We start from the raw sequence: 27,361 nt of genomic DNA on the forward strand, positions 1-27,361 counted from the left end.
AATCTGTCATTGTTCAAAACCAGTTTACCTAACTAAATGAAGAGTTGGTGCAACTCAGTCCAGCCGGTTTCCAAAAAGCTTTAGGTGGATAGCCACCAGAGGGTGGTGGTAAAGTATACATAAAAATATATTCAATCACATTGTTAGTTTAGTCAGATTTGCAGTGTAAGCAGCAGACGTTGGTTTATGTCTAGACTGGGTTTATGGGTAGAGGTACAGAGCATCAAACTTTGACATAGGAAATAAGAATTTCTGTTTAATGTTTGTGTTTAGGGTTAATAAAATGCAATCTTTCGTTACTTAATTGCCTAATCCTTACCATACCCTTACCCAATGACAATCTTTCCCTAACCTGGCCCTCACTGGTCTGTGTCCTGCCGTGTGCAGATGTAGGTATTTAAAGCAAGATTTATTTATTTTTTGTCATTGTTGCCACTCTACATTGTCTTGCTGTGCTTCTCTATCGTCCACCCAAAGCATGCTGGGATAGAATCCACCTTCTGGTCCAGAGTAGGACTGATGTGTGTGTCAATTGTCCACATCTTATCGTGTGAAAGATTTTCACCACAGCAGAACTTTTCACCTTCATGAACCATCAGCAACTCAAGTAGACGTGTGTGAGATGAGTTAGCCGAAATCACTTTCCAGGTATCACATTTGGGGCTAATTTGGGCTGTCGGGTCACTGACAGCCAATCTAGGGTTAGGGTTAGGGTTGGTTAACGTGCGCCCCTTTTTGTACAGTTTGTGCTTGCTTAGAACACCCAGAATGATTGTAATGCCAAAAATATGTGACTTCATTGAAAACGTGTCATCTGCTAGTGTCTGACTTTTTGCCTATTTAGCATGCAGCTCAAACAAAACCCAAGCCTATCCCCAATGTGTCACCAGTGACTTGGTGGAAGAGTTTAAGGCTCAGCTGTGGTGCCAGCAAATGTCGTGTGAACCAGATATGGCCCAGATATCACAGAATGCTGAACTTGTAGCCAAACTCACCCTGGGTCAACACTATGTTGTTACTCACAAATCAACTACATGTCAAAGTTTGACACATAGCAAAGATCCCTTACTTCAGCGGCCTGTCAAATTTTAGGCTTCTTTATTCCCAACATGGTGTGATGTTTGAAAAGCTGACTATATCTCCAGATTTTACTTTTTTTATTTTCATTTAAAATACAGCACTGTCATGAATTCGCTTCCCTGTAGAGGAGAAAAACTGCAGTGATAGGTTCCACTAAAGAAGAATCCACAGAACTTTGATTGACACAAATTTGAGATTTTTGGAGATTACCCACGCTTCTGTGAGTCAGATCGATAATTACTCCACTTATTGTTTGGTGTGGCAACATCTTGTCCACACATCCCAACACACACAAGGACAAGGCTGTGATTTTGTTGCTCTCCTCATACCTTTTTCTACAATCGTTTGTACTCTTATTTATACAGTATTGTATTTATAAGCAAGGGGAAGTCCTGCAACTTTCCTTGAATGTTTTCTTTCTATTTTATTTTGTAATCATGTAATTAGGAGGATCAGTGGAAGATTTTGCCTTTGAATTTGAAGCCTTTGGGTTCTTATGTGTGTCTTTTCTATTCTAAGCTGGCTGATTTTTTTTTTTTTTTTGGTTTTCTGCGGGGAAACTGTGATGTTTGTTCCCATTTGGCTCCTCTTTTTCTGTTCACCACTTTTGCTGGTGGCATTATTGAGGTTAATGTCAGCTGTGGCTCACTCTGTTAGAAATGTCAGAGCCACATGAATCCAGGAAGCACTCTATTCTTTGGGCAGTTAATGACAGTTAACAGATTTCTGTATGTGCTTTGGTGAACATGTAAAGAGAGCTTACTGATTTGTTGTTTTTGTTGGGTTGATATGATGAATGCATACGTCATAACACTGATATTTATTGTGGGAAAGGAATGATTACAAATGTTCCAGTAACACTTATCTGTAAATGTGCTGATAGAAGCTATACAAGTTTAAACAGAATATTGGAAAAGTAAATGATGATGGGCTGTCTTGTTGCTGCTGTTTTGTGTGTGTGTGTGTGTGTGTGTGTGTGTGTGTGTGTGTGTGTGTGTGTGTGTGTGTGTGTGTGTGTGTGTGTGTGTGTGTGTGTGTTGAATTAATCAAAAGTAGACAGGAGAAGACCAGGTGGTGACACTAAAACATGAATATTTTCTTTTGTTTCCAGTTTCATGTGTGGTTACTATACATGTATGTACATAATGTTAAAGGGTACAGTTCATATTTGACTGAGAACAGGTTTCTAAATACTCAGGCTGTTCTATTGCCCCACCTTACCATATGGATCTTAATAAAATGGTCACTTTGTTACTGCTGTGTGTATTCATTCTACAGACAAAGGGGTGAAAAATGAAAAGGTTCACTGTTGATCTTTGATAAAAGGTTTTTATTTTTTATAAGTCTTATATTAAATATTAAGTAGAGATAGTCCTTAAATTCATGTGTGCCCTGAATGCAGGTAAGAAGGTATTGGATATGAGACCTAAAACCCACCTGGAAGTTCCCCACTCTACATAAAAACTGGACTGGTTCTTATAAAGTACTTTTCTACTTGAATACTCAAAGCATTTTATACAACATAAACAGTTTTCTATATCTAAGTGCTTTCTGTATAACGTTCACACACATTCACACTCTGATGAGTGTATCATTCAGTATCTTAGCCAAGGACACTCAAACCACCAACTATCCACTCTGCTTCCTGAGCCTTCCTCTGTAGATGTTTTGTTTCTCTTTCTAATCATGCCATATTAAACCATTATACACCTTAATAGTAAAATTAAAAATGTGTTTAAATTGCATGAATTAATATTTATTAACGTCTCTTTGTGACGTCATACTATGATAATGACTGCCACAAACAGAGCGTCCTCCTGTAACCATGGTTACAGGAGTTCGTTGCAAGAAGTGTTGTGAATCTCGCTGAGACGGGGAACCTCCTGCTGGAGGAATGCTCTGCGATGATGGTGGAAAACAGCCGCCATTCCACCCATTTGAGAGCTTCAAAGAACTGGCTGCAGGTATGATTGAAAGTTTGACAACACCGACGTTGATGCGTCTGTGATTTATTAGTGATCGCTCACTTGTGTGCGCGCGCATGTAGGTGAACGCTCGCGGCATGACGTCACACAGCTCAGTTCCTTTCTGCTTTGATGTCACAGTACGTGCCTTTGATCTTGCAGCACGTGACCTCCACTTGAGTCCCTAAATAGGGGTGAAACAGCGGCTTTATACCTGAATCTTGCATTTTGCATTTTTAGTTGTCGTACGTTAAATGTACAGACCGCGATCTTCCCTTTCTGAAAGCTTTCTGAAAACGGATTTCCAAAGTAATTGTAGCGAAACTAAGTCATTGACAATGTCTTTATCCAGTGTTAGAACCCCTACCCCCATTAATTCAGAGCCTTTTTCACCTGCTATCAGCGGGTGTTTCGATAGGCTCTCTGGATTACAGTGGCGCTTGATAGAAAATGGGATCTGGGACTCCGATGTCCAAGTAGCACTGGCTGATATGATTACTGATGTCATTCAGTCAGTTAGTGCAAGCACCATAAAAACTTTACTTGTAGGAGGTCAGGACCAATTAAATGATGCATCATTCCAGACATACCTTAGCATAGCCGTGACAAAAATAAGCCCCGTATTGGGAGACTCTTTCTCAACCAGCTTTGCTGCTGCTCTTAATGTCACCCATGAGGAGTGTGAAAGCGCTGTGGTGCTGACACAGATGATTGAGGAGGAGATCTCAAATAAAGTCAACTCGGGTTGGGTTCTAGTCCCAGAAAACCCGGATTCTATTTATGTCACCAGAAAAATAACAAACATAAAAAACCTCAGATGCATGGTTTCTCATGCTTTCTCATGTCTGAAGAGTTATAAAGGTAAGCTGAGCGGCCTGTTCATGAGGGGGGCTTTACCCACTTCCTTTAGTTCAAGTGATGAGAGTCTTGAATCCAAGCTCTCTGAGATGGGAACAATTAAAGAAATAAGTATGGCTCTCATGAGGTGGAGTACAGACAGAGAGATAAGTAAAGATGACCAGGACTGTCACATAGAACTGCAACCCGTGGAGGAAAAAGAAAGTGATGAGTTTGCAGAAGCTGAGGAGAAAGCTCAAAGTGATGTTGAAACAATCCTCAACAATCTGAATTATTTACATGATGCAGATAAAGCTGCAGTTGACATTGTAAATGTGTTAATTGCTAACATTGAGTATCCTGATGCAGAAGATATCACATTAAGTGATAGCTCACCCAAGCCTGCTTTTGATGTGGACCTGGTGATCAAAAAGGTGAAAGACTTTTTTGCATCATGCGCCCTAATTATGAAACCAGATGAAGTAAAACAACACTTCTTCAGGTTTGCTAAAAAGGAATTTGAAAAAATGAACAGTGAGCTGAAAGATCATTTGAAGAAAAGCAAAGGATTTTTGACCTTTCAGAGACAACAGGCAAACTCCCCGGAGAGTGAGAGAGCTGACTCCAGGAAAAGCGAACACATGAATCCCTCAGAAGTTCCCAGAAAATCACCAACCTTAGGAATCAAAGTTAAAAGTTCTTCTCCGCTCAAATTTACAACAGTTGTGCCGGTTCTGAATAAACTGTTTAGTAAATTAACCCAGGCAGGACACCTTGGCCTGACAAGTAAGGAGATGTTTTCAAGGGAGTTGACAGAAAATGTGTACGGCCATGTCGAGTCAACATATCCAGCCCCCACGATGCAAATGGGTAAAAGTCTCTCAGACTTCTCTAAGACTTCACAGGGTGACTGTAATGTACCCTCTGCTCCTGAGGTGCCATATGTGCTCGTAGAAGATTCAGTGGAAAGGTTCTTACAAAACCTTCTTTTCTGGTTGGAGAATGAAACTTTAACCCAAACTATTATAAATGACAAAATTTCTGGTGCCGTGGAAGATATAGTAAGAGTGCTGACCCCATCAAAGGAAGAAGTTATGATTGGACCAGATGCTGGTGAAACAAGCGACAGACTGTTTACATCACGGTCAAGTCCAGTTACTGATCTCACCAAACAGCCAGTCTGTGTGAGTGCAGAAGACCCGGACCTGGTTTCAAATACAAGCAGTGATCAGGCATCAGTGTCTCACTCTGAACCCACAGAGGGTCAAAGTCAGCCAGCAACCTCTGAAAACCCAGAGGAAGAACTGTCAGAAACATTAGTTACATCACAGTCAAGTCCAGTTACTGATCTCACCAATCAGCCAGTCTGTGTGAGTGCAGAAGACCCGGACCTGGTTTCAAATACAAGCAGTGATCAGGCATCAGTGTCTCACTTTGAACCCACAGAGGGTCAAAGTCAGCCAGCAACCTCTGAAAACCCAGAGGAAGAACTGTCAGAAACATTAGTGTCACCTGATGATAGGCTAATTGCCAATCAATTTAGTACTCTTCTAGCCACAAGAATCGCACAAAATTTACACGAAAATACCAGAAATCTTCTGGATCCAGAAAAAATAGACTTAGTTATCAACCATCTGACAGATTTGGTACTTTCTGAAGATAGATGCACTGAATACCTAAAAATTCTTAATAATAACATAAATAAGTTAGTCAAGGACACAGCTAATAGTCTTATCAAGGAGTTTGGATCTGCAGACAAGTTCTTCGATGTAATGTTGTCAGAAGATTCATCTTTTGACGACACTATTCTGAAGCACCTAGCAATGAATCTCGGTGATCAGGCATCAGTGTCTCACACTGAACCCACAGAGGGTCAAAGTCAGCCAGCAACCTCTGAAAACCCAGAGGAAGAACTGTCAGAAACATTAGTGTCACCTGATGATAGGCTAATTGCCAAACAATTTAGCAGTCTTGTAGCCACAAGAATCGCAGAAAATTTGCACAAAAATGCCAGAAAACTTCTGGATCCAGAAAAATTAGAGTTAGTTATCAACCGTCTGACAGATTTGGTACTTTCTGAAGATAGATGCACTGAATACCTAAAAATTCTTAATAATAACATAAATAAGTTAGTCAAGGACACAGCTAATAGTCTTATCAAGGAGTTTGGATCTGCAGACAAGTTCTTCGATGTAATGTTGTCAGAAGATTCATCTTTTGACGACACTATTCTGAAGCACCTAGCAATGAATCTCGGTGATCAGGCATCAGTGTCTCACACTGAACCCACAGAGGGTCAAAGTCAGCCAGCAACCTCTGAAAACCTAGAGGAAGAACTGTCAGAAAGATTAGTGTCACCTGATGATAGGCTAATTGCCAATCAATTTAGCACTCTTCTAGCCACAAGAATCGCAGAAAAATTGCACAAAAATGCCAGAAAACTTCTGGATCCAGAAAAATTAGAGTTAGTTATCAACCGTCTGACAGATTTGGTACTTTCTGAAGATAGATGCACTGAATACCTAAAAATTCTTAATAATAACATAAATAAGTTAGTCAAGGACACAGCTAATAGTCTTATCAAGGAGTTTGGATCTGCAGACAAGTTCTTCGATGTAATGTTGTCAGAAGATTCATCTTTTGACGACATTATTAGGAAGATCATAAGAAAGAATCTAAGTGTCTTCATGAATCTTCCAAAGAAATCCAAACTTGCCAGGTTTTTTTCAGCAGTGTTAAAAGCTTTTAAGAAGCTGTTCAGCTGCTGCTTTAAAGGCAGTACTGATGACTAAATTGTCATCTTGATTTTTTTCAAATACCTCTTTTAAAATCTTAAAGCAGTCTGGCCTCAGAGTTAACATCTGAGGTATATTTTATTTTAAAACTATTTCATTCGACTTTAATTAGACTGAGAAATATTCTTCATCGTGTCTCCTCGTATTATCGTTACCATCACCCCCCACCGGCCGAGGCAGATGGCCGTCCCTTCTGAGCCTGGTTCTGCCGGAGGTTTCTGCCTGTTACAGGTAGTTTTTCCTCCCCACTGTCGCCAAGTGCTTGCTCATAAGGGATTATTAATTAATTGGGGTTTTCTTGCTGCTACTGTAGGGTCTCTATCTTACAGTATAAAGCAACTTGAGGAGACGGTTGTGATTTGATGCTATATTACAAATATTAAATTCAACTGAATCTTAAAAACATGTAATATAGCATCACATCACCATCAAATCAAGAAATGAAAAATAAAACCAAATAAAAAACCAAACCTACATTGAAAACTGTTTGTGATTTGTCTTGTGCTTTAGTCTCTTTCTACATTTTTGTTTCTTTGTGTAACTACTTGCGTGCCTTTATTTCTCTTTTGTTAAGTTAGCTTTTCTGTTGCTTTTGTTCTTTGTAGTTTACATATCTTTTGTGTTGCTTTTTAAGAGACTTACAGTACTATCAATATTTATTATTAAAAGCAATAGAAATGTATACATTGTATGCATTTTTTTATATTAAAAGGGACGGTCCCGCTATATATTTTACGTTTAATTTTTAATTCGCCGATCAACACAGAAGTCTCTCGCTCTCTCCCTCTCTCTCTCTCTGTAACCCATTCCGATTGGCAGGCACGCCTGTCAATAACCACGTGCTGCCATGGTTACAGAAAACGCAGCACCGGTTCAGCTTCTAAGTGAGGAGCAAGTTGAGGGACTGACAGGCAGGGCGCTGAGTGTGGAGTGATGAAAATGAGCTCTCCAGCTGTGTTTTTAATATAATGCTAGACTGAGCTAATAATTTGAAACTTGGCCTAGAAGACGTGACGTTATTCTGTCCCCCTAATGTTTTGGGTTTTGTTTGGTTTCTGTTGTCGTTCGGAGAATAGTAAGCGGCGTCATTTAATGTAATTGTGCTGACTGTTGTGTTGAAGTGTTTAACGTTAGCCAACTAACCGGTCCAATTAATCGTCGCCATGATCCCCGAATGCCCGCGTGCCGGGGACTCGAGAAGCAGAAGCCGCCTTCATCACAACCACGCAGCTGGACCGAGCCAGAGCCGTAGTGTCAGCGGCTTGTTGTCCGAAATCCAAACCGCCATCCACAACGAACCTTTCGCCGACCACTACACTGTTATTCCCGGCAGAGAGCTCGGAAGGTAAGAACATGGCACACTTAAACATAAATTTAGCTGAGTTTATGTTTAGTTTCGTGTGTTTCTTATTTTACCCAGCTTAGACTTATTAGCAGAAATAGATCTGTTTTTATTTGGCACGACTGCTCGAGCTTTGGGACTCTTCCCATACGAGTGGTGGAAGAGGTCATGTAAAAGCACCAATGTCGTGAAATAGACCTTTACACCTCTGATTTTTGTATTGAAAATGTAACGTAAGTAAAAAAAAAAATGCAAGGAATCCCACGAGAATGTGCCCAAAGCAGTCTGTCGGGTCTGATCCAGACTTTCTGAACTGGTCTGGTCGCCCAACCAACTGGATGGGGGGCTGTTGGCCCAAGTCAGAAAATAACACTCACACACCCTGCACTATTACAGTGTCTGCCTCACACGTGCTGGTCACCGCCAAGCACTAAACCAGTGTTAACCGAATAAGGAAATCGAGTTCGAGTTGCATTAACTTACTGTTTACGTTTTTAATTACTAGGCTGTGTGAATTCATGTAACTCCCAGCATCACAGTCCTACAGTTTATAATTATAATCAATGTTGATTTGTTTTCTAAAATAAACATCTGAGCTCAAATGAACATCAAAATTAACTTCCAAATTAGTAAAATAATTAAAAAGAAAAGTAGCTTATTGGAGCTGTAAGATATTTTCTGTGTCTTAATTTTGTAAATTAATTAATTAAAATTGTGACATGAATGTAGTGGAGTCACACATAATTGGAATATTGGGTTAGGGTTATACCGTTACAGTCCCTAGGGATGGGGCCACAATACTAGAAATTAAATCCCTGTGAATAACGGGTAAAGTTCGGGAGCAATGAATACACAGTATACTCAGTTCACCATAAAGCATGGTATTCTTTTGATTATAGTGGACAAATTCATCTCTTATGGATACTGAAATGAAGGAAGGTAAATGTACGTTATTATCATCACTTAAGTATACATGCAACTTTCATATGTTCTCTTACATCCAATAACACTGATGTGGGCTTTGCACTCTTTGGTATTTAATTATGCTTAAAGTGGACCTGAAACACTTCATGTATAAAGACTGATTTACATGATGGAGCCTTGCTCTCAAAAACAGCCATGGATGTAACTTTGTCTGTGAAGCTGGATTTAAGAAATAAGTGCTAAAAAATGCGTAGCGCCATCTTCTCTCAGTACAGAACGTGACACCATTGGTTGGTTGTGGTTAATAGCTAAAATAAACTAATCTAAGTCTAGCTAGTAACAGAACCGTCTAAGGAGTTTGGAAAGAAAAGCGTCTGGACCTCTTTAAATTTCCTTGAAGACGTTTCACCTCTCAGTGGAGAAGCTTCTTCAGTTCTAAGAGCAATTGGTGGCGAGTCCCAGATTTTAATCCCTATGGTAGTGTCCCCAAGAGGGTCATGGACCCCCTATTGATCCTCTACCTAATAGAGGATCAATAAGGAAACTTAAAGAAGTCCAGACACTTTTCTTTCCAAGCTCCTTGACTGACTGAGAACCTTCACAGGCATAGTAACAGGACCAATAACTCAGGGGAAAACAGGGGGACTTGGAATAAAAATCAGTTTAAGGGGTCACTTTTGTGCTGCCTCTGCCTGCAACAATGAGTTTTTGTGTTAAACCGAGGATGTAGCGTCCACTTTCACTGTCTGTCTCCTGTCTCAGCTGCACTGAAACAGGAAAATCCAGCTGTTAGCTCCAATGTTCAGGTTTGTAAAGCACTGTTTAAATGACAGAGTGGGGGAGAGCCTGTTTGAGTCATCAGACTAAAGAGAAGCTGGAGTCGCACACTCTGTTTTTCCACGCCACGCCGGGTGTGTTTCTGTTTGAGAAGGTTATCAGCATGTTTTTCAGAGGATGGAGAATCGTTTGTCCTCTGACCTTCTTTCCACCACAGCTTCAAATGTGTCCAGTTTGCAGCCAATCACAGATTCATGTTTGTCGTTTTTTACCATTTGTGCACCTTAAGCAAATATGTAGAACTGATTTCATTTATCGGTACAATATCACTAAAATTAGAAACATCTTGACTTGGAGTGATGCTGAAACTATAACTCTGCATTTATTACTTTGAGGTTGGACTATTGTGATTCGTTATTATCAGGCCGCTTTAAAAGCTCTCTGAAAAGCCTCGAGTTGCTCGAGAGTGCTGCAGCGAGAGTCCTGAGAGGGACTGGAAAGAGAGAGCATATTTCTCCCATATTGGCTTCTCTTCATTGGCTTCCTGTCGAATCCAGAATTGAATCAAACTTTTTCTTCTTACATACAAAATCTTGAGTAATCAGGCCCCGCGATATCTTGAAGACCTCATAGTACCTTATCATCTTAACAGAGGACTTTGCTCTCAGACTGCAGGCTTGCTTTTTTAAAGTAGAATGGGAAGCGGAGCCTTCAGCTTCTGGGCCCTCTGCAGTGGAACCACTCCCAATTTGGATTTGGGAGACAGACACCCTCTTTAGTTTTCTTTCTAATAAAGCTTTTAGTTAGGGCTGCATCATGTAACCCTGAAATAGATGCATCTCTCTCTCTGTGTTTATACATTACTGCTGCATTCCCATATGGAAAAGATATATATAAATCTTATAAAGTTTGTATCTGTCTTGTGTGAAACTTGTATGAAAAGCATACAAGAGTAAAAACAGATATAAGATCCCTTGAAAAATTATATAATGAAACTTGTATGTTTTGGATACTTACTAAAACAATATATGAAAGTAATGAGAAAGTGGCCACTTTCATGAGTAAATCATGTAAGCCTTATATGATTTACTCACGAAAGTGGCCACTTTCATGAGTTAAGTCATATAAGTTTTTACTATTTCTTTTCCATATGAGTTTGTTCATTGGTTACTATTAGGCCTGCACAATAAATCGAAAATTTATAGTCATCACGATACCAGCATGTTCAATGGGCCCATCGCAAAAGACGGCGTAAACTGCGATAATTGGGTACCTTAAAATGTTTACACACGTGCTTTAAAGAATTTACCAATCAAAGAAACCCATTTACACATTTAACCAGTCGAATAGAGCCCTTCATGGCCAATCAAATGGATTAGAGGCCCGCCTCCTACGTAGGTGGGGAGCGAACAACGCTGCAGCAACAAGTCAGTTGTAATGGCTGAGAGCGAGACGCATGACGAAAACGCTACTGACTATGAACTTGTGCCTAAAAAAAAAAAAAGTACCTCGCTTATTTGGAGGTACTTTGGATTTGATAAGGACGACGTTCTCCAAACACAGATACTCTGCAAAACTTGCCGAACACTCGTGGCAACCACCAGAGGAAACACGACTAATCTCCACCATCATCTTCAACAACCACAGAGAACTGTTTGAAGAGTTCCAGAAAGACAGGGCTAGCCAAACAAAGGTTGCTAATGTTAAGACAAAGAGCACCGACAGACAAAGAGTTTTTCAAGTGGAACTCCTTATGAGAAAACGTCGAAGCGCTACAAAGAAATAACACGAGGCCATTACACATTTTTTGGCTAAAGACATGATGCCTATAAATACAGTTAGCAGAGAGGGCTTCACCAGTCTGATACATAAAGTGGACCGGAGATAACGCATCCCCTCACGAAACTACTTTTCCCATGTCGCCATTCCACAAATGTACGAAACATGCCGCAAGACCGTCATGTTTGAACTGAGCCAAGCTGAAAACTACGCAGGCACTACAGTAAAGTTTCCTCTCCAGTTTTGACTTACATCATAACTACTTGGTGAGTTGTAAAATGATGAACAACTGCATTGAGATAATTTGCAGTATAATTTAAGTTATGTTTATTTAAAACTAATTCTAGAGACCGGGAAGGACGTCTTTCAGAATTCAAGCCTCGGAAATGTTTTTTTTTATGGGGGCAGTGTTTCAATGTTAAAGTGCACTTTGTTGTTACACTGCTAATACAGCAGCTTTCTTTAAATAAAACTGTTGCAGTAAAACGGAAATTATTTGAATTTATTTAAATGGGACAATGCAGTTAAACATAGTTCAAGTGCAAGACATGAGACTGATGTACCGCACATAGGTTTATAGCTACTGCTAATTTTCAACAATTGTCCCTTGTTGGGCTTACAATCTAAATAAATACATATTACAATAAAATGTAATACGAAATGTATTCGGGTTTTTCTTTTTTGCTATTTATTTTATTGCAAGTCATATCGTTATCGCAATATTGATCAGTTATCGCACATCGCAGGTTTTCCTAATATCGTGCAGCCCTAGTTACTATTACCTTCTCTCTCCTCTTCTCTTCCCTATTTTGCGTTTTGTCCTGTCCTGACCAGTGGAAAGTTTTTCCTTCCAACTGTCAACAATTATATGCTCATAATTGGTCATGTGATTGTTAGGTTTCTCTCTAATAGTTTTCCAATACAAAGCGCTTTGAGGCGTTGTTGTGAATTTGCACTATAGAAATAAAATGTAGGTGAATTGAATTCATAGAATTAGGGAGCAAAGGGTAATAGACCATTATACAACTAGACGTCCTTTTGCCACCTTTCTGGCTGGTTGCTGGTGTACTGCTTCTCAGTGTCATCCAGCCACTTGCCAGAGTCTCTTATAGTAATGCAAGTTAGAATTTTAATCCAACTCTACGATTTTGGATTCCAGTTATATAGCAGTGAGATTGTACATGTACAGCAAAATTGTGGGTGCTCCACACCAACTGCACTTTGATAAAATATAATGAGTAAACAGTGGGAATAAAAAGCAAACAGAAGAAATGTATACAAAACAAGGGAAAAGCACACATTGGAGAACAAAATAGTGTCCAGTCTAAGCAAAGTTGTTGCAAACCTGCAGCAGGTGGAGAACTGGTTCTGCTTCACAAAGTTCCATAAAGTTGCACAGCAGAACAAGGACTATTGTCACCGGCTGCACTTCATCCATAGGATGACAAGCTTGTTAAAGCTTATTAATGTTATGTTTTGTTAGAAAGTGTAAATGGTTGTCAGTCACCCAGGTCATGGTAATCTAAGGAGCTTGGAAAGAAAAGTGACTGTAGTTTAATACGTTTCTTGAAGACATTTTATCTCTCATCCGAGGAGCTTCTCAGATGACGCTCAGCTTTTCCTACATGTCTTTAGATGTAAATGCTGTTATTGATTACTGGATAACCTTCCTTTTGCTAGTGCACACAGCACATTTGTCTTTTATACTTCATGCTATATACTTACATACATAGTCTGTGGTTAAAATGAGACACCAGGTCTGTTGGCCAGTTTTGCCAACATCTTTTTGTGTGCAAGTGATCACTGAAATTGCAGTTATGGTTCTCTCTCCATTCATTTAGATAGGTTCTTGTACCTGAAATAACTGCCTAGAGATGTTACCAAGATAGCTGTAGAGCGGCAAGTTCTAGAATGACTTTGATTATAGCACACTTATACAGCTACAATCTTAGCTACACAACAAAGGCTGTTTATGTCTGTATGTCACAGACCTGACATTGTGACTGAGATTAGCTGCAACAGAACAACATGAAAGCTTACATTAATCTGCAGAACCACTCTGGCCTACAGCACTGTAGAAGATCAGCTGACAAAAGGTCATGTGTCCAAGTTTATGTTCACCAAGGCACTGCTCAGTGGTTTGATGTAAATGCAGACTTATGTGTGGGCATACTAAAAACCATTGATTGGGGAGATGGAGAGAGGTAGAGAGCAAGGCACAGCTATATCAACTGAACACCAGCACCAAACAGCTGAGATCATAGTGTCCAAGAATAATAGTCAAAAAGTCTAAATAGGAATCAAAAGCTTAGCTCGCAATAACCAAAAGTCTAGAGCATTAGCACACTGAAACTATAATGTTTGATTTGGCAGATTTTTACACCAGATGACTTTCCTGATGCAAACCCTCAGGGATTTGTTTCCTTCTGGAATCGAACCAGGGATCTTAGGTGGATTTGTAAACCACTACATAAGTAAAGATATACATTCTCATAAGAGACAACATACAGCAGTAACTTGTTAAGGCTCTGTTAGTCAGTGTAATAACAGATGAAGGTGCTGTTGTTCTGTAGCCATACAAGTTGTGTTTATTCCGTAGCTGACTCTTAGCCTACTCTCTGCATGAGCCTTCTGAACTTAGTGGTGGAATTTCATTCATGAGGCTTTTTTGGATTAAAGGCTCAGCTGTAAACTTGGCTTTGTTTGCCCATGCATTCCTCTGTGGAGTTGTGTTTTGTTGACTGTGAACATGATCAAATGTATCAAAGAGGTTAAGTTACCTCTACAATTACACTTTTTTGAATTTGGAACACATTTTTTGACTTCCACACCTAATTACTCCTCCTTTATTTTTTGCTTTTGTCCTTTTAGTTTTAAAAAAAAAAGTTGGGGGTTTCATGACATTTCATTATTGGACTTTATGGTTTACCTCAAGTTCCAATATGGGCTTACAAATGTATGCTTTGAAACTCCACACTAATGCAAACCTTTAGTTCTAAAAATGAAAATGAGTGACTTGGTGTTGGTATGTAATTTTTCAAGACGTGCCTGAAGTTTGAAAGCTTGCTATTAATTAATTAGTGCATTTTTAATATGGCTTTCAGACCCTCATTAACGATCTACTTTTCACATCTTGGGGTGGAAGTAGGATGACGATGGGGGCTTTGAGGTATTGCTTTTATGCGGTGGGAGTCCCAGATGGCTCACACCCAAGCTCCTTTTGTAACTTGTACTATGGCGAAGCTCTGAATTACATATGGTTAAGACCCAAAGCTTTTTCCTTGATGGGTTTTAGTGACAGACAGGGATTCTCACTTAGCCCATATGGTCCTGGAAAGAGCATTACACCAGTGACTGTGCTTTAGTCAGCCAAGAGAGACCAAAACATAAATTTTAGGCTGTTAGGTTGATTTACCTGTCAAGCAGAAAGCAAGCGACTTTAGAGTCGCTGTTAAAACCCTTCTTTCTCTGCATCATCTTCTGTGAAAGGCTGCTGTGCCAATATTTACTCTGTCGTCTCTTTCCTTGTGTTTTCACTTCTTTGGTGAAGAGGACCCCCACCAAATAAGAAGTAAAAAAAAAAAAAAAAAGAAGAAGTATGACCCTTCATAACTTGATGGTATAGGCATGAATTTAAATTTGCCGCCATGGCACACAAACACGTATAAGTTCCCTTCCGCGCTGCCTTTGTCTTACTATGTTGTCATTCTCTAGCCCAGACCTTCCCAAAGTGTGGGGCCCGCCCCCTAGGGGGGGGGCGCAGAGCCATTGCAGGGGCGCGGTATGAAAAGGGGGGGAAAAAACCAAAACGCTTGGACACTGCTAGCACGGGCTCCCACACAAACGCAAAGCAGGAGATGAAGCATCGCTGAATATGTTTCCAAACCAACTTCATTTTAAGCCAAAGACTAGAAAATATGGTGAAGCAAATCTTCCCTTTGGCTTCACCTGCAAGTGCCGAGGTAGGTCTCCCCTGCAGGATTGGTTTTCCCTGTGTCGGGAGCACGTGCTGGGCTCTCCAAATCACGGACAAACAGAATCCCACATTCTTGATTTTTAGTTCACAAACACTTGTTGTAATAAATAACTACTCCTGACATTTTGGAGATGTTAGCTCTTTATACAGTAAAGTTACAGCGGGATACAAATAATATCAGGCTGATCCTGCCACGATTTGTTCCCCCAGTTCAAATCCCGGACAAACAGTATCCCACAGCTGTTTATGTTTTTAAACCCATTTTGCACAGAGGCATTTTTTTTTTGAAAAATGATTGAATATTATTACACAGGAAAAAAACAACTACATGTAAAATAATCACACCATGACGCCTCTGCCTTTGTAAATGGAGGGACAGTAACTGCGTATGTAAATGTAAGCGTGTAAACCCTGCAGATAGTCAGATTAACAGTATTTTGTCTCTATCTGCTATTCTGCAATTCATCTCATGTAAACAATAACGTGGTGCACAGCGTGACGTGGAGGGCACATACCTTTGACGTTGTGTGACGAACTCTGTATTCCTCGTCCACACGTAAACACAAAAAAGGAGTGATTCGGTGATTCGAAACGCCGTTTACGTGTGGACGAAACAGCTGCATTTTCAAAAATACCCGTGTAGGTGTGGACGTAGCGTAAAAGAGTTAGGAGCAAAATATGGGTGTGTGTTGTTGGAGGATGTGTGTGTGCGCACGGGAGGGGGGTCGCAAACATTTTTCTTGTAAAACAAAGGGGGGTCTAGCAAAAAAAGTTTGGGAACCACTGCTCTAGTCACATACAGAAAATGAAATTAGGTGGAATGGCGATGTCCATCCCAACCACTGTATTCAAGACTGATGGGGAAACTTGGCAGTTTCCACAAATCCGGTGCCCGTTCATATATTTTTAATAGGTTAATTCCAAGTTTATGAGAGTGCATCAATGTCTTGGAAGACAGAATTACACACCAATCAATGCATATTCATGACTGTAATATTCTAAAAGTCAAAGCCAGAATCTTAAAGTGGACCCTTAAACGTTTGCACAGACAAGTGAATTACAGTAATTCAAATGTGATTAAATAATTCAGAATGTGACAGCATGTAACTCAATTTGGCAATATTACTTAATTGATAAAACCAAGATTGAACCAGAGATTTGATGTTAGCATCCAACGTGAAAACTGAGTCAAATAGTCATCCCAAGGTTCTTGATGAAAGAGCAAGTGGCAAGGGGACCCACAGCTCACATTACCTTATACATAAACATGTTTGGGGAGACAAAAAGGGACATGTGTTTTGTCTTTACTGTAGCTTGAAATATTTTGGGACCTAAAAGCAACACTGTTGTGGCTAGAAGATTTCAGCTCATCATGGGCATGAATGTCATGGCAATTTTGGGCTATGAATCATTTCTTTAAACTGTTCTTTTTCCAAGGTGGGCTGATTATATAGCATACATGCTTAATAACTTTAAGAAACAACAATCCACACATGGTTAAAAGTATTCATGCACTCACTTAAATATTTGAATGTGGTGCTGAAGATTCTACAGGGTCTTTTAACTTGACAAGGCCAAGGCTTAAGAATTTATCAGCGATCCTGATTGAGTTTATCTTTGCCAACCCCAAAAGTTACTTGTCTGAAAACACATTTATTAAAGTCATGTTTTTTCAGCTTTAGGATCAGTGACATCTTTGATGTCAATAAGTCAACATTACCAGTTTGCAACCAACCCTAATCCAAATGGATAGTCAGTGATGGTAGTGGAAGTGTTAGACACTGAGCTAGTGGGGTCGCTGGAGCCTATCACAATTGTCTTAGGGCAAGAGGCAGAGTACACCCTGGACAGGTCGCCAGTCTAATGCATAGAGACAGGCAATTATAACCACCTTTGGGAAATGTAGAATAACCAGTTAACCTAAACCCACCCATGTCTTTGGATTGTGGGAGGAAGCCGAATAGACATGCAAATTCCCCAAGCTAATGGTGGAATTCAACTCACGACCTTCTTGCTGTGAGGTAATCGTGTTAACACCTGTCCCACCTTCTACCTGAAAATCTTTTTCATTAAATGAATCTAGGGCACCCTTTCACAGGGACAACGCAGCCAGAACACTGATACACTCCAACTACTGATGGCTAATAGTTGGTAGAAAACCTACATTACCTACACATTTTTGATGACTAGAGCTTGAACTTCAGCAGTGATTTTAACAATGTCTTCATGCCTAAATGTATTACTTTGCTGCCATGTGATTGGCTGGTGAGATATCTGCGAGCAGCTGGATAGGATGGTGGCTGCAAAATCACTGTTATAGCATAGCATCAGGGGCGATCGTGGCTCAAGAGTTGGCAGTTCGTCTTGTAATCGGAAGGTTGCCTGTTCGAGCCCCGGCTCCGACAGTCTCGGTCGTTGTGTCCTTGGGCAAGACACTTCACCCGTTCAGAGGGCCCGGTGGCGCCAGTGTTTGGCAGCCTCGCCTCTGTCAGTGCGCCCTAGGGTGGCTGTGGCTACAATGTAGCTGCCATCACCAGTGTGTGTGAGTGAATGGTTGGATGACTGAATGTGTAAAGCGCTTTGGGGTCCTTAGGGACCAAGTAAAGCGCTATACAAATACAGGCCATTTACCATTTAGCACCTCAGAAATCCACCTGTCATACCTAAAGACTATTTATTTCAACAATTGTGACCATTTCATCACTTCTGGCTTGGTGCATGTGTGTGCACATATACATGGACTTGCACACATGCACAAAAGCCATCTCTTTCAGGGTGTAGCCTGTGAATGAGGCTGCTGGCTTTGGAAATGTGCTGACGCTGCTTTAGAAAAGGCTGCGGTGGCCCAGTATGGTTTCTGAAAGGCAGGCCTAGACTCCAAACTAAACAGCGTCTCTCTGCGTTTTTCAGGCAAGACCACTGCTAGAACGTGACGCACTGCTCCCAGAGGTCTTTTAAGGGTGGCTGCTTAAAGCAATCCCAGTATAAACCTTCATTAATTAATATGCATGGCCAACAACTTTCCAGTGCACTACTTTCCGATACCAATAACTGATCAATTCTCCATCCTCCCTCTCTCATCCCCTGCTACTTGTTATTTTAAATATAACATTTTTTTTTCTTTTGCATGTTTATGCAAAAGTTTATTTGGCTGAGAGCTGGTGCTCAAAATAATACGATAGTCATTGAAGTTAGTAAATCTTCAGTTTTCTAGTACACGGTCAATCAGTTGGTGCAGTATTGTCTGTTTCCTGTTCACTGCAATATTCATGTGCACAGCTGAATAGATGAAAGGTTTACAAAATAAAAAGGAAATGCCAGAACCGCTTAGTGTGGTGGACAGAAAAAGCTGAGTGTAGGCTCTGAGGAAGTTTCCCATTCACTGTAACAGGAAGGCATTGACTTGCTTTCTAATATAAATCTTTGAAAGTGCTTAATGAAAGGAAATGTGAAGTAGAAGAGTGCATGCTAAAGGAGTTAGTTTCTTAAAATATCTTAGTGACTTATATTATGAGACCAGCTTCAAGTTGAACACAATGTTATCTCAAGAGAACAGGCATAAAGTAATATGGGCTGGTGTTCATATATTGCCTTTCGAGCCTTACTGACCACTGAAAGCATTTTTGACTACAAGCCACATTTAACCACACATTTATGCAGTGCTTGATTCTAATTTTGTGCACTTCATGTCTGTCATGCATGGCCAATTTAGAATCACCCAGTAACCTAACATTATCCTGGTAGTATGGTAGTAATTCTTAGATTGCACAGTTATGTGTAATAAAGTCTCTCTGATTCTGACATGCAGCATGTCCAAAAAAATCACATCGTAGAACTAATATGCTAATGCAAAACTCAGTATTTTTATTTTTGAATTCTGTTAGAGTAACTTTGAATGATTCAAATCAAATTCAAATTGTATCTATTATTGTAGGGTCCACCTTACAATATAAAGCGTCTTGAGGTGACTGTTGTTGTGATTTGGCGCTGTATAAATAAAATTGAATTGAATTCAAATTCCAATATAATCCTCACTCATGTTTTACTGGGCCCTTATTTCAAGCCCTCTCTGTTTAGGCCAGTTTTCTTCTGATTGAAGAGATTACACTAAAGATTTGAAGAGCTAATGGATGGGGCTAATGTGGGATTACTTGTACATACACTGTACAGTTTTAGAACACCCCGATTTTTCCAGTTATTTATTGCAATTCAAGTCGTTCAAGTTCAGTGAATATCTTGAAGTGGTACACATTTAAGTTGGGAACTTCCAGAGGTTTAAAAAAAGAAAGGTAAGGTTACCCAAAACTGAAAAACAATGTACATTTCAGAATTATTAAAAAGGCCTTTTCAGGGAACACAACATGGGTTAACAATTTAAAACTGTTCTGCAGCAATGGAGGTTGATCAAGCCTTGAAAGCTGGCGCTACTAATTCCTACAGGTGTTCCAACTTTTCTGGATTACTTACAACCCCATGTCTGTATAAAAGCAGTGTTTGAACACACTTTGGTGAGCATCACTTGAACAGTATTGTACTGCAGAAAGTGTGTTGCTACAAAAAGGAGAAAAAAGCAATTAACAATGGAAGAGAGACCAAGTATCATAACACTTTAAAAATGTAGCTCTTTCCTACAGAGAAAATGCAAAGTCAAGGTGTCAGTGAGCACAGTTTCCTTCACCATCAAAAGGCACTCTGACTGGAAGAGGTATTGCAAACCCAAAGCCACATCTGAATCAGAGGGCAAGTTTATGAGAGTTAACAGCTTGTGTGATAGGCGGTTTAATAGTGGGTCATAGTAAGCAAGTCTCAGTTTCAACTGTGAAGAGAAGACTTTGAGCTGCAGGTTTGACAGGACGAGTTGCAGCAAGTCAGAATAAGATAAAGAGGCTTGCCTGGGCCATGAAACACTGCCATTGGATTTCTGAAGACTGGAAGAAGGTATTATGGACTGATGAATCAAAGTTTGAAATCTTCAGTTCATCACGCAGGATCTTTGTACGCTGTCGAGTAGGTGAGTGTCCAAAACGGACACTCAGTTAAAGAGGGGGGCTGAGCTGTCAACTGATCACCACCTGGTGGTGAGTTGGATCAGGTGGCGAGGGAGGACGCTGGATAGACCTGGCATACCTAAACATACAGTGAGGGTGTGCTTGAAACACCTAGCAGAGGCCCTGGTCCGCAAGATCTTCAACTCACACCTCCGGCAGAGCTTCAACAGCATTCCAAGGGAGGCTGGGGATATTGAGTCAGAATGGACCATGTTCAGCATCTCCATTGCTGAAGCTGCTGCACTGAGCTGCAACCGCAAGATAGTTGGTGCCTGCCGTGGTGGTAATCCCCGAAGCAAATGGTGGACACCAGAGGTGAAGGGAGCCACCAAGCTGAAGAAGGAGTCCTACCAGGCTTGGTTAGCCTGTGGGACTCCGGAGGCAGTGGGCGGTGGCTGAAGCAAAAACTCGGGTGTGGGAAGAGTTCGGAGAGGCCATGGAAAAAGACTTACGGACTGCCTCAAAGAGATTCTGGCAAACCGTCAAGCGACTCAGGAGGGGAAAGCGGTGTTCTACCTGCACTGTGAATATTGCGGGTGGAGTGCTGCTGACTTCGACTGAGAAAATCTTCGGGCGGTGGAAGGAATAGTTGGAGGACCTCCTCAATCGCACCTGCACGTCTTCTGTGGAGGAAGCAGAGTCTGGGGACGAAGGGGATCACCCGGCGATCTCTGGGGGCGAGGCCACTGAGGCAGTTAAACAACTCCTTGGTGGCAGAGCCCCTGGGGTGGACGAGGTCCGCCCCGAGTTCCTGAAGGCTCTGGATGTTGTAGGGCTGTCTTGGTTGACACGTCCCTACAATGTTGCGTGGAGATCAGGGGCAGTACCCCTGGACTGGCAGACCGGGGTGTCGGTCCCCATCTTTAAGAAGGGGGACCGGAGAGTGTGTTCCAACTACAGGCGAATCACACTCCTCAGCCTCCATGGGAAAGTCTATGCCAGGGTGCTGGAGAGGAGAGTCCATCCGTTAGTCGAACCTCGGATACAGGAGGAACAAGGCGGTTTTCATCCTGGTCGTGGAACACTGGATCAGCTCTTTATCCTCTCGAGGATACTTGAGGCTGCATGGGAGTTTTCCCAACCAGTCTACATGCGTTTTGTGGACTTGGAGAAGGCATTCGACCGTGTCCCTCGGTACCGGTCTCAATTTACCGGTCGATCTACGCCAATACACTCACCTATGGTCACGAGCTGTGGGTAGTGACCGAAAGAACGAGATCTCGAATACAAGCGGCGGAAATGGGCTTCCTCCAAAGCGTGGCTGACCTCTCCCTTAGAGAGAGGGTGAGAAGTTTGGCCATTTGGGAGGGGCTCAGAGTAGAGCCGCTGCTCCTCCACATCGAAAGGGGCCAGTTGAGGTGGTTCGGGCATCTGACAAGGATTCCTCCTGGGTGAGGTTTTCCAGGCATGTCCCACCGGGAGGAGGCCCCGGGGCAGACCCAGGACACGCTGGAGAGATTATATCTCTTGGCTGGCCTGGGAACGCCTTGGTGTTCCCCCGGACAAGCTGGAGGAGGTGGCTGAGGTGAGGGAGGTCTGGGCTTCTCTGCTTGGGCAGAGCAAATCTTAAACTTGAAAACCAGGTCAGAGCTGTTGTTAAGAGCTAGCTTTTTTCATTTGAGGCAGTTAGCCAAAATAAAGCCTGTTTTGTCAAGAGACGGTCATCAACGCCTTTGTTACATCTAGACTGGATTACTGTAACGCACTTTATTGTTGGGTTAGCGATGCGTCCATTAGGTGTCTGCCATGCGTCATTTAACTGAGGACTTACACCCATTTTAATTTCACTCCACTGGCTGCCTGTACTTTATAGGGTCCTTTTAAAAGTTCTTTTATTAGTTTTTAAGTCTCTTAATGGCCTGGCCCCTCTTACCTCTCCAAGCTAATACAGCCATATACACCTGCCTGCTCCCTTAGGTCCACCAGTTAGCAGCTTCTTGAGGTGCCAAAACCAAGCGTAAATTTAGAGATGATCATGATTTTGTTGTAGGTTTGGATCTGCCCTTGCACGTTAGGCAGACCTCTTCTCTTTCTGATTTTAAAGCTCTTCTTAAAACAGGTTGACTCTATTTTTTTTTTTAAATAATTCTCTATTTTTTTTTTAACATATTTGATTTTATTTCCTGTCTATGCTATTTGTATATATGCAGCACTTTAAACTAAAACCAGGGTTCATAAAGTGCTTTATAAATAAAGACGGTATGGTAATTGATGTGTAGCAAGTTTTTGTCATGGCATCACACTGGCAGAAAGCACGGATCAGTGCTGGAATCTGTAGCTCCCAGCAGCATCGGCCCCATGACTCTCACATGCACCACCAGCTGAGAATGAAGCAGTTTGGTCCACTGCTTCAGGCACAGGGCTGTACAAGTCTGACAATTTTATTTTAATTTCACAGCTTCTCTTCTTGCTCTAGGCTAACTGTAACTACCCCTACAGCACAGAGTTCAATAATGCTGTTCTTTGTGAACATTTTGAAGAACCTTCAGTGTTTGTTCTGTTCTTGCAATAATAGAAAATAGGAATGAATCTGGGAACAGATGATATATCATCATCTATTCATCATTTTATCTTCATGAACTCATAGTACCATATCACCCCATTAGAGCACTTTGCTCTCATACTGCAGGCTTGCATGTGGTTCTTAGAGTATTAAAAATTAGAATGGGAGGCAGAGTCTTCAGTTTTCAGGCCCCTCTTCTTTGGAACCAGCTTCCAGTTTGGGTTCGGGAGACAGACACCATCTCTACTTTTAAGATTAGGCTTCAAACTTTGTGCTAAATCATATAGTTATGGCTGGATCAGGTGACCTTAAATCCTCCCTTAGTTATGCTTCAATAGGTGTAGGCTGCTGCCCATGATGCATTGAGTGTTTCTTCTTCGGTAACCTTTCTCACTCACTATTTGCACTGAATCATTAAATTGAGTTTTTCTCTATATGTATGTATTAGGGGTGCAACGATACAAAAAATTCACGGTTCGGTTCGGTTCGATACTTTGGTGTCACGGTTCGATATTTTTTCGATACAAAAAATGTTCATGCCTTTTTATTAATTTGTCATTTATTAAATTTCCACGGCACATTCTGCACCACATCTCTGTGCGTTCATCATTTGTTTAAAGCCAGCTCACCTCCTGCAACCACTTTTCTGAGAATATGCGCTTCTTTTGTGGTTCGGACTCCTTCTGACATTTCTTTGGAGGTGGAGGAACACCAAAGTAACTGCTTAAAGGAGCTTCTTCGACATCTTTAAGAGTTCTAAACAAATGTCTGTCCTCCTCCAGAAAATCTTATGTATGCAAACACGCGTTGCAACTTCTTATCTTGTGCGCGTTTTTTTTATTTTGACAGCGAATGCGCACCTGCGGACCACTTATGTGCAGCCCTGGTTATTTAGCTCATCATATTGCAGCCACAGAAATTCGTTTGTCCATGAAACCATAAAGCTGCTCTTTCTTTTTGCCTTATAGTCTGATTTGTCATAACTTTTCCGTTTTGTGGTAAGCTTTTCTTTGGCTGTCACTTCTTCACCCTGACCTGTCTTATTTGGCTCAGCAGAACTAAAATATATATCCTGCTGCTTTTACACACGCACTCACATAACGCTCAGCGATTCTCTGCGCGATCAACCTCTCACATGTTTAAGCTTGCTGCGGGAGATTTCACTTGTCATGTTTGCATAGTAAGCTAACGATTGATAAGACGATGTCAGAGGAATTGGTGCGCAAATTATCATCACTCACCAATCAGTGCTGTCGCTCTCTATACACAGTTCGCGCGATTGCAAAGTGAAAGCAAAAAACAAGCGCAAATTCAAACGCGATTTCAATATGTCACATATTGACAGTGGCTCACCGATGCCAATGACATAATTACCCAGCTACATTTCCGAAAGAATGCAAAAGCATTGACATATATTTTTCCTTCCTACGATAGGCCGACGGGCAGGGCAGCCCGACTGGAAAAATCGCTAGCCCGGGACATCGGGCTTGCGATTTTGTGAGCCCTGTATCTGATTGAGGAATCCCTCATCTTTGGAAAAGAGAGTTTATTACAGAGAAATGTCTCTTTCCAAAATAAAAGCTATACTATACGCTTCTTCTGGGCTATATTCTCAGCAGCATATTAAACATATCAGGTCCCCATAAGGAGAATCATGTGCTAACGGCTGTCTAAATGACTCGGCTAAAGTTTGTAGCATGCCTGCTTGTTGTTTTTGTCTGCTTCCACTTGTCTTTGCACGAGGATGATGTCGGAGTAAATGTGCAGTCATATTCGTTGTGTTCCCACTAGTGCTGTCAGCGTTAATCTGAAATGAGGTTAACGCCACAACACGGCAAATCTCCTTTGACAGCTACCGCGGATTGCCCTGTGCACGGGGCTGGACGGCCAACACGTTAACGAGCTAACTGCGCTAACACACTAGTTCCCACTCATGTAATTGAACATTGCGTGGCACATCTGACATACTGTTTTACTTTAGTCCATGACTCGCTTACCTTCAGGGTCATACATCACATGAAAACCAAAATAGTTCCAAATGCCAGATCTGAATGAGGGTGGGGGAGGTTCAATTTGCCATGTTGCAACGAGCTTAACTTCTGTCTAGCTAGCTTGCGCTGCGCTCAGTGAATCTGTGTTCGACTACTCCGCCTAGGCTGCACTGTCGAGCGCAGATCCACTGAGCGCTCAACACAGACAGCATCGTCAGAAGGAAAGTTGATAAAATAAATTAAAAATGTTGTATTGTTCGATACATATGCGTACCGAACCAAAAGTACTGTATCGAACGGTTCAATATCGATACGAGTATCGTTGCACCCCTAGTATGTATCTATATGTAGGGTGTACCTTATGCCTACCTTGGCGCTGTATAAATAAAATCGCATGAAATTATTTACCTTTTATTTTTGTTTGTTTGTTTCTTTAATTGGTCAGTGCAATGAGCATGCAGTGTCAGTGTTATATTGTCATCTACCAGTGGCTGTTATGAATATAGTTCTGATGGTCTTCCTTTCTTTCAGGGGAAAATTTGCTGTGGTCAGAAAGTGTGTGGAGAAGTGCACGGGTCATGAGTACGCTGCTAAGATAATGAGGAAGAGACGGAAAGGGCAGGACTGCCGGATGGAGATCATCCATGAGATTGCAGTACTTGAACTGGCCAGCGCCTGTCCCCATGTGGTCAACCTCCACCAGGTCTATGAGATGGCTTCAGAGATGGTGCTAGTTCTGGAGTTGTGAGTGTCAAAAATTCAAGGTTGAAACCTTTCCTTTCATGTTGTTTAGAAATGGAGACCTACTGGGAAACACCAGCAGACATACTGCAAAGGAACAGAATGGCAATTCAAAATTGCAAAAACGTAAAGGGGCAAAAATTGCTTTATCAAATTGTTTTTGGCGCAAAGTTAGCAAATGTTTTAGGATAAATACAGTACATCCAGTTTTTATCCCGGTAAAATGAATTAATGATAATTTAGATAATGCTCCACAGTAATGGTGTAGTAAGTGCCCAGAAGCATTTCACAGTGGCTATCAAGTGGCGACACTTGCTTGACACCATATTAACCATAGACTGTTTATAAAGATTTATAATCCAAAGTAAACTTGTAATCAGTGTTAACTATATTAAGGTTACTGGCAGTTATTGTGGAGAATAAATCTTATTCTTTGTTTTGCTATAAAGATCTCTTTCAGGGTCTTTTAAGCTTTTTTTAGTCTTAAAAATCACCACTTATTCAAAAAACTAGTGCTTCTCAAAATATCTTGAAAAAGTAAATTACATTTTAAATTATTTGCATCAAAATGATAATCTCAGGAAATCCACTATCTCACATTGTTAGAATATTTAAGATTTAATGAAAAAGGATTTACGATCCGGAAATATCCATTGTCTGAAAAGAGTTTTTAGGTAAGTTGTAGTACTATTTCCACACTCCAAACTTGGCTGGACCTTCTTTACCATTAATTTTAGTTTCAGCAGTGTGACATGTTTTTGTAGCAGCATTCATCTCATCTGTATTTTTGGGCCAGGGATTTCTCCTCTTCTACTTGACAGCGCCCCTTAGATTCTCTGTGGCGCTTAGGTCAGGACACAGTGAACCAACAATCACCCACACTAGCAGATTACATGACACTCCATATCACCACAGACTACAGAAACGTCACGTGATTTCCAAATGAAATATATTTACTTCCATCTGAAACGAGGACTTTGGGCTGATATTGTCTCTGATTCAAGAGTGACTTGATATTAGGAATGTGACAGTCGTAGCTCCTTTCCTCAAGACATCTGTATGCGGTGGCGTTCACCCCAACCTCAAATATCTTCTCAGTTTATCAATACACCACATATTTTCAAAAGCGCTCTGACGTTTTCGAAGAAGTCTGTTACCCACCAGCTTGATAGCTAGCCGGGGTTCAAGGCTCACTAGAGCCGGTGAGAACACCGGAACCCCGGCAAATTGTTTTCAAACCCACCGCCGTCTGATATATAAGTAACTTAAAAATGTTATTGTTTGGCTTTTTTCAGTATTTTATTTGTTCCTGAGTAAATCAGTTTGGCTGAGATTAAATTATAGTTTTTACACTGAATAAACGTCAAGCAGACAGCTGATTAAACAAAAGTGTGCAAGTCTGCAAATTTCATTAAAATGTAATAAACTATCATCTTGTCTTTATTTTTAGTTAGCACATACCTTAAACACTTAAAGCTGTAAGCTAATGATAGTTATATAAGAGCAGATGCTGCTGGTGCGATAAGCTGTACGTTTTACGTCCAATGGATGATGATCTGATTAGTCGACTAATCGCAAAAATAATCGGTGACTAGTCGACTATC

At 41.1% G+C, this 27,361-nt stretch overlaps 1 protein-coding gene across 1 annotated transcript in view; it reads left to right on the forward strand.

Moving 5' to 3' along the window:
• The first annotated feature begins 7,526 nt into the window (after positions 1-7,526).
• Positions 7,527-27,361, forward strand: part of stk17a (serine/threonine kinase 17a) — a 37,700-nt gene continuing 17,865 nt past the window's right edge. Inside the window, exons 1-2 of the mRNA XM_087845842.1 lie at positions 7,527-8,021; positions 25,548-25,760. Coding sequence (XP_087701968.1) covers positions 7,840-8,021; positions 25,548-25,760 — 395 coding nt within the window. The 5' untranslated portion in view covers positions 7,527-7,839. The remainder of the gene's footprint in view (positions 8,022-25,547; positions 25,761-27,361) is intronic.

This window comes from Neolamprologus brichardi, chromosome 9, assembly GCF_056152115.1.
Source record: "Neolamprologus brichardi isolate AB-2024 chromosome 9, ASM5615211v1, whole genome shotgun sequence".
Taxonomy (NCBI): Eukaryota; Metazoa; Chordata; class Actinopteri; order Cichliformes; family Cichlidae; genus Neolamprologus; species Neolamprologus brichardi.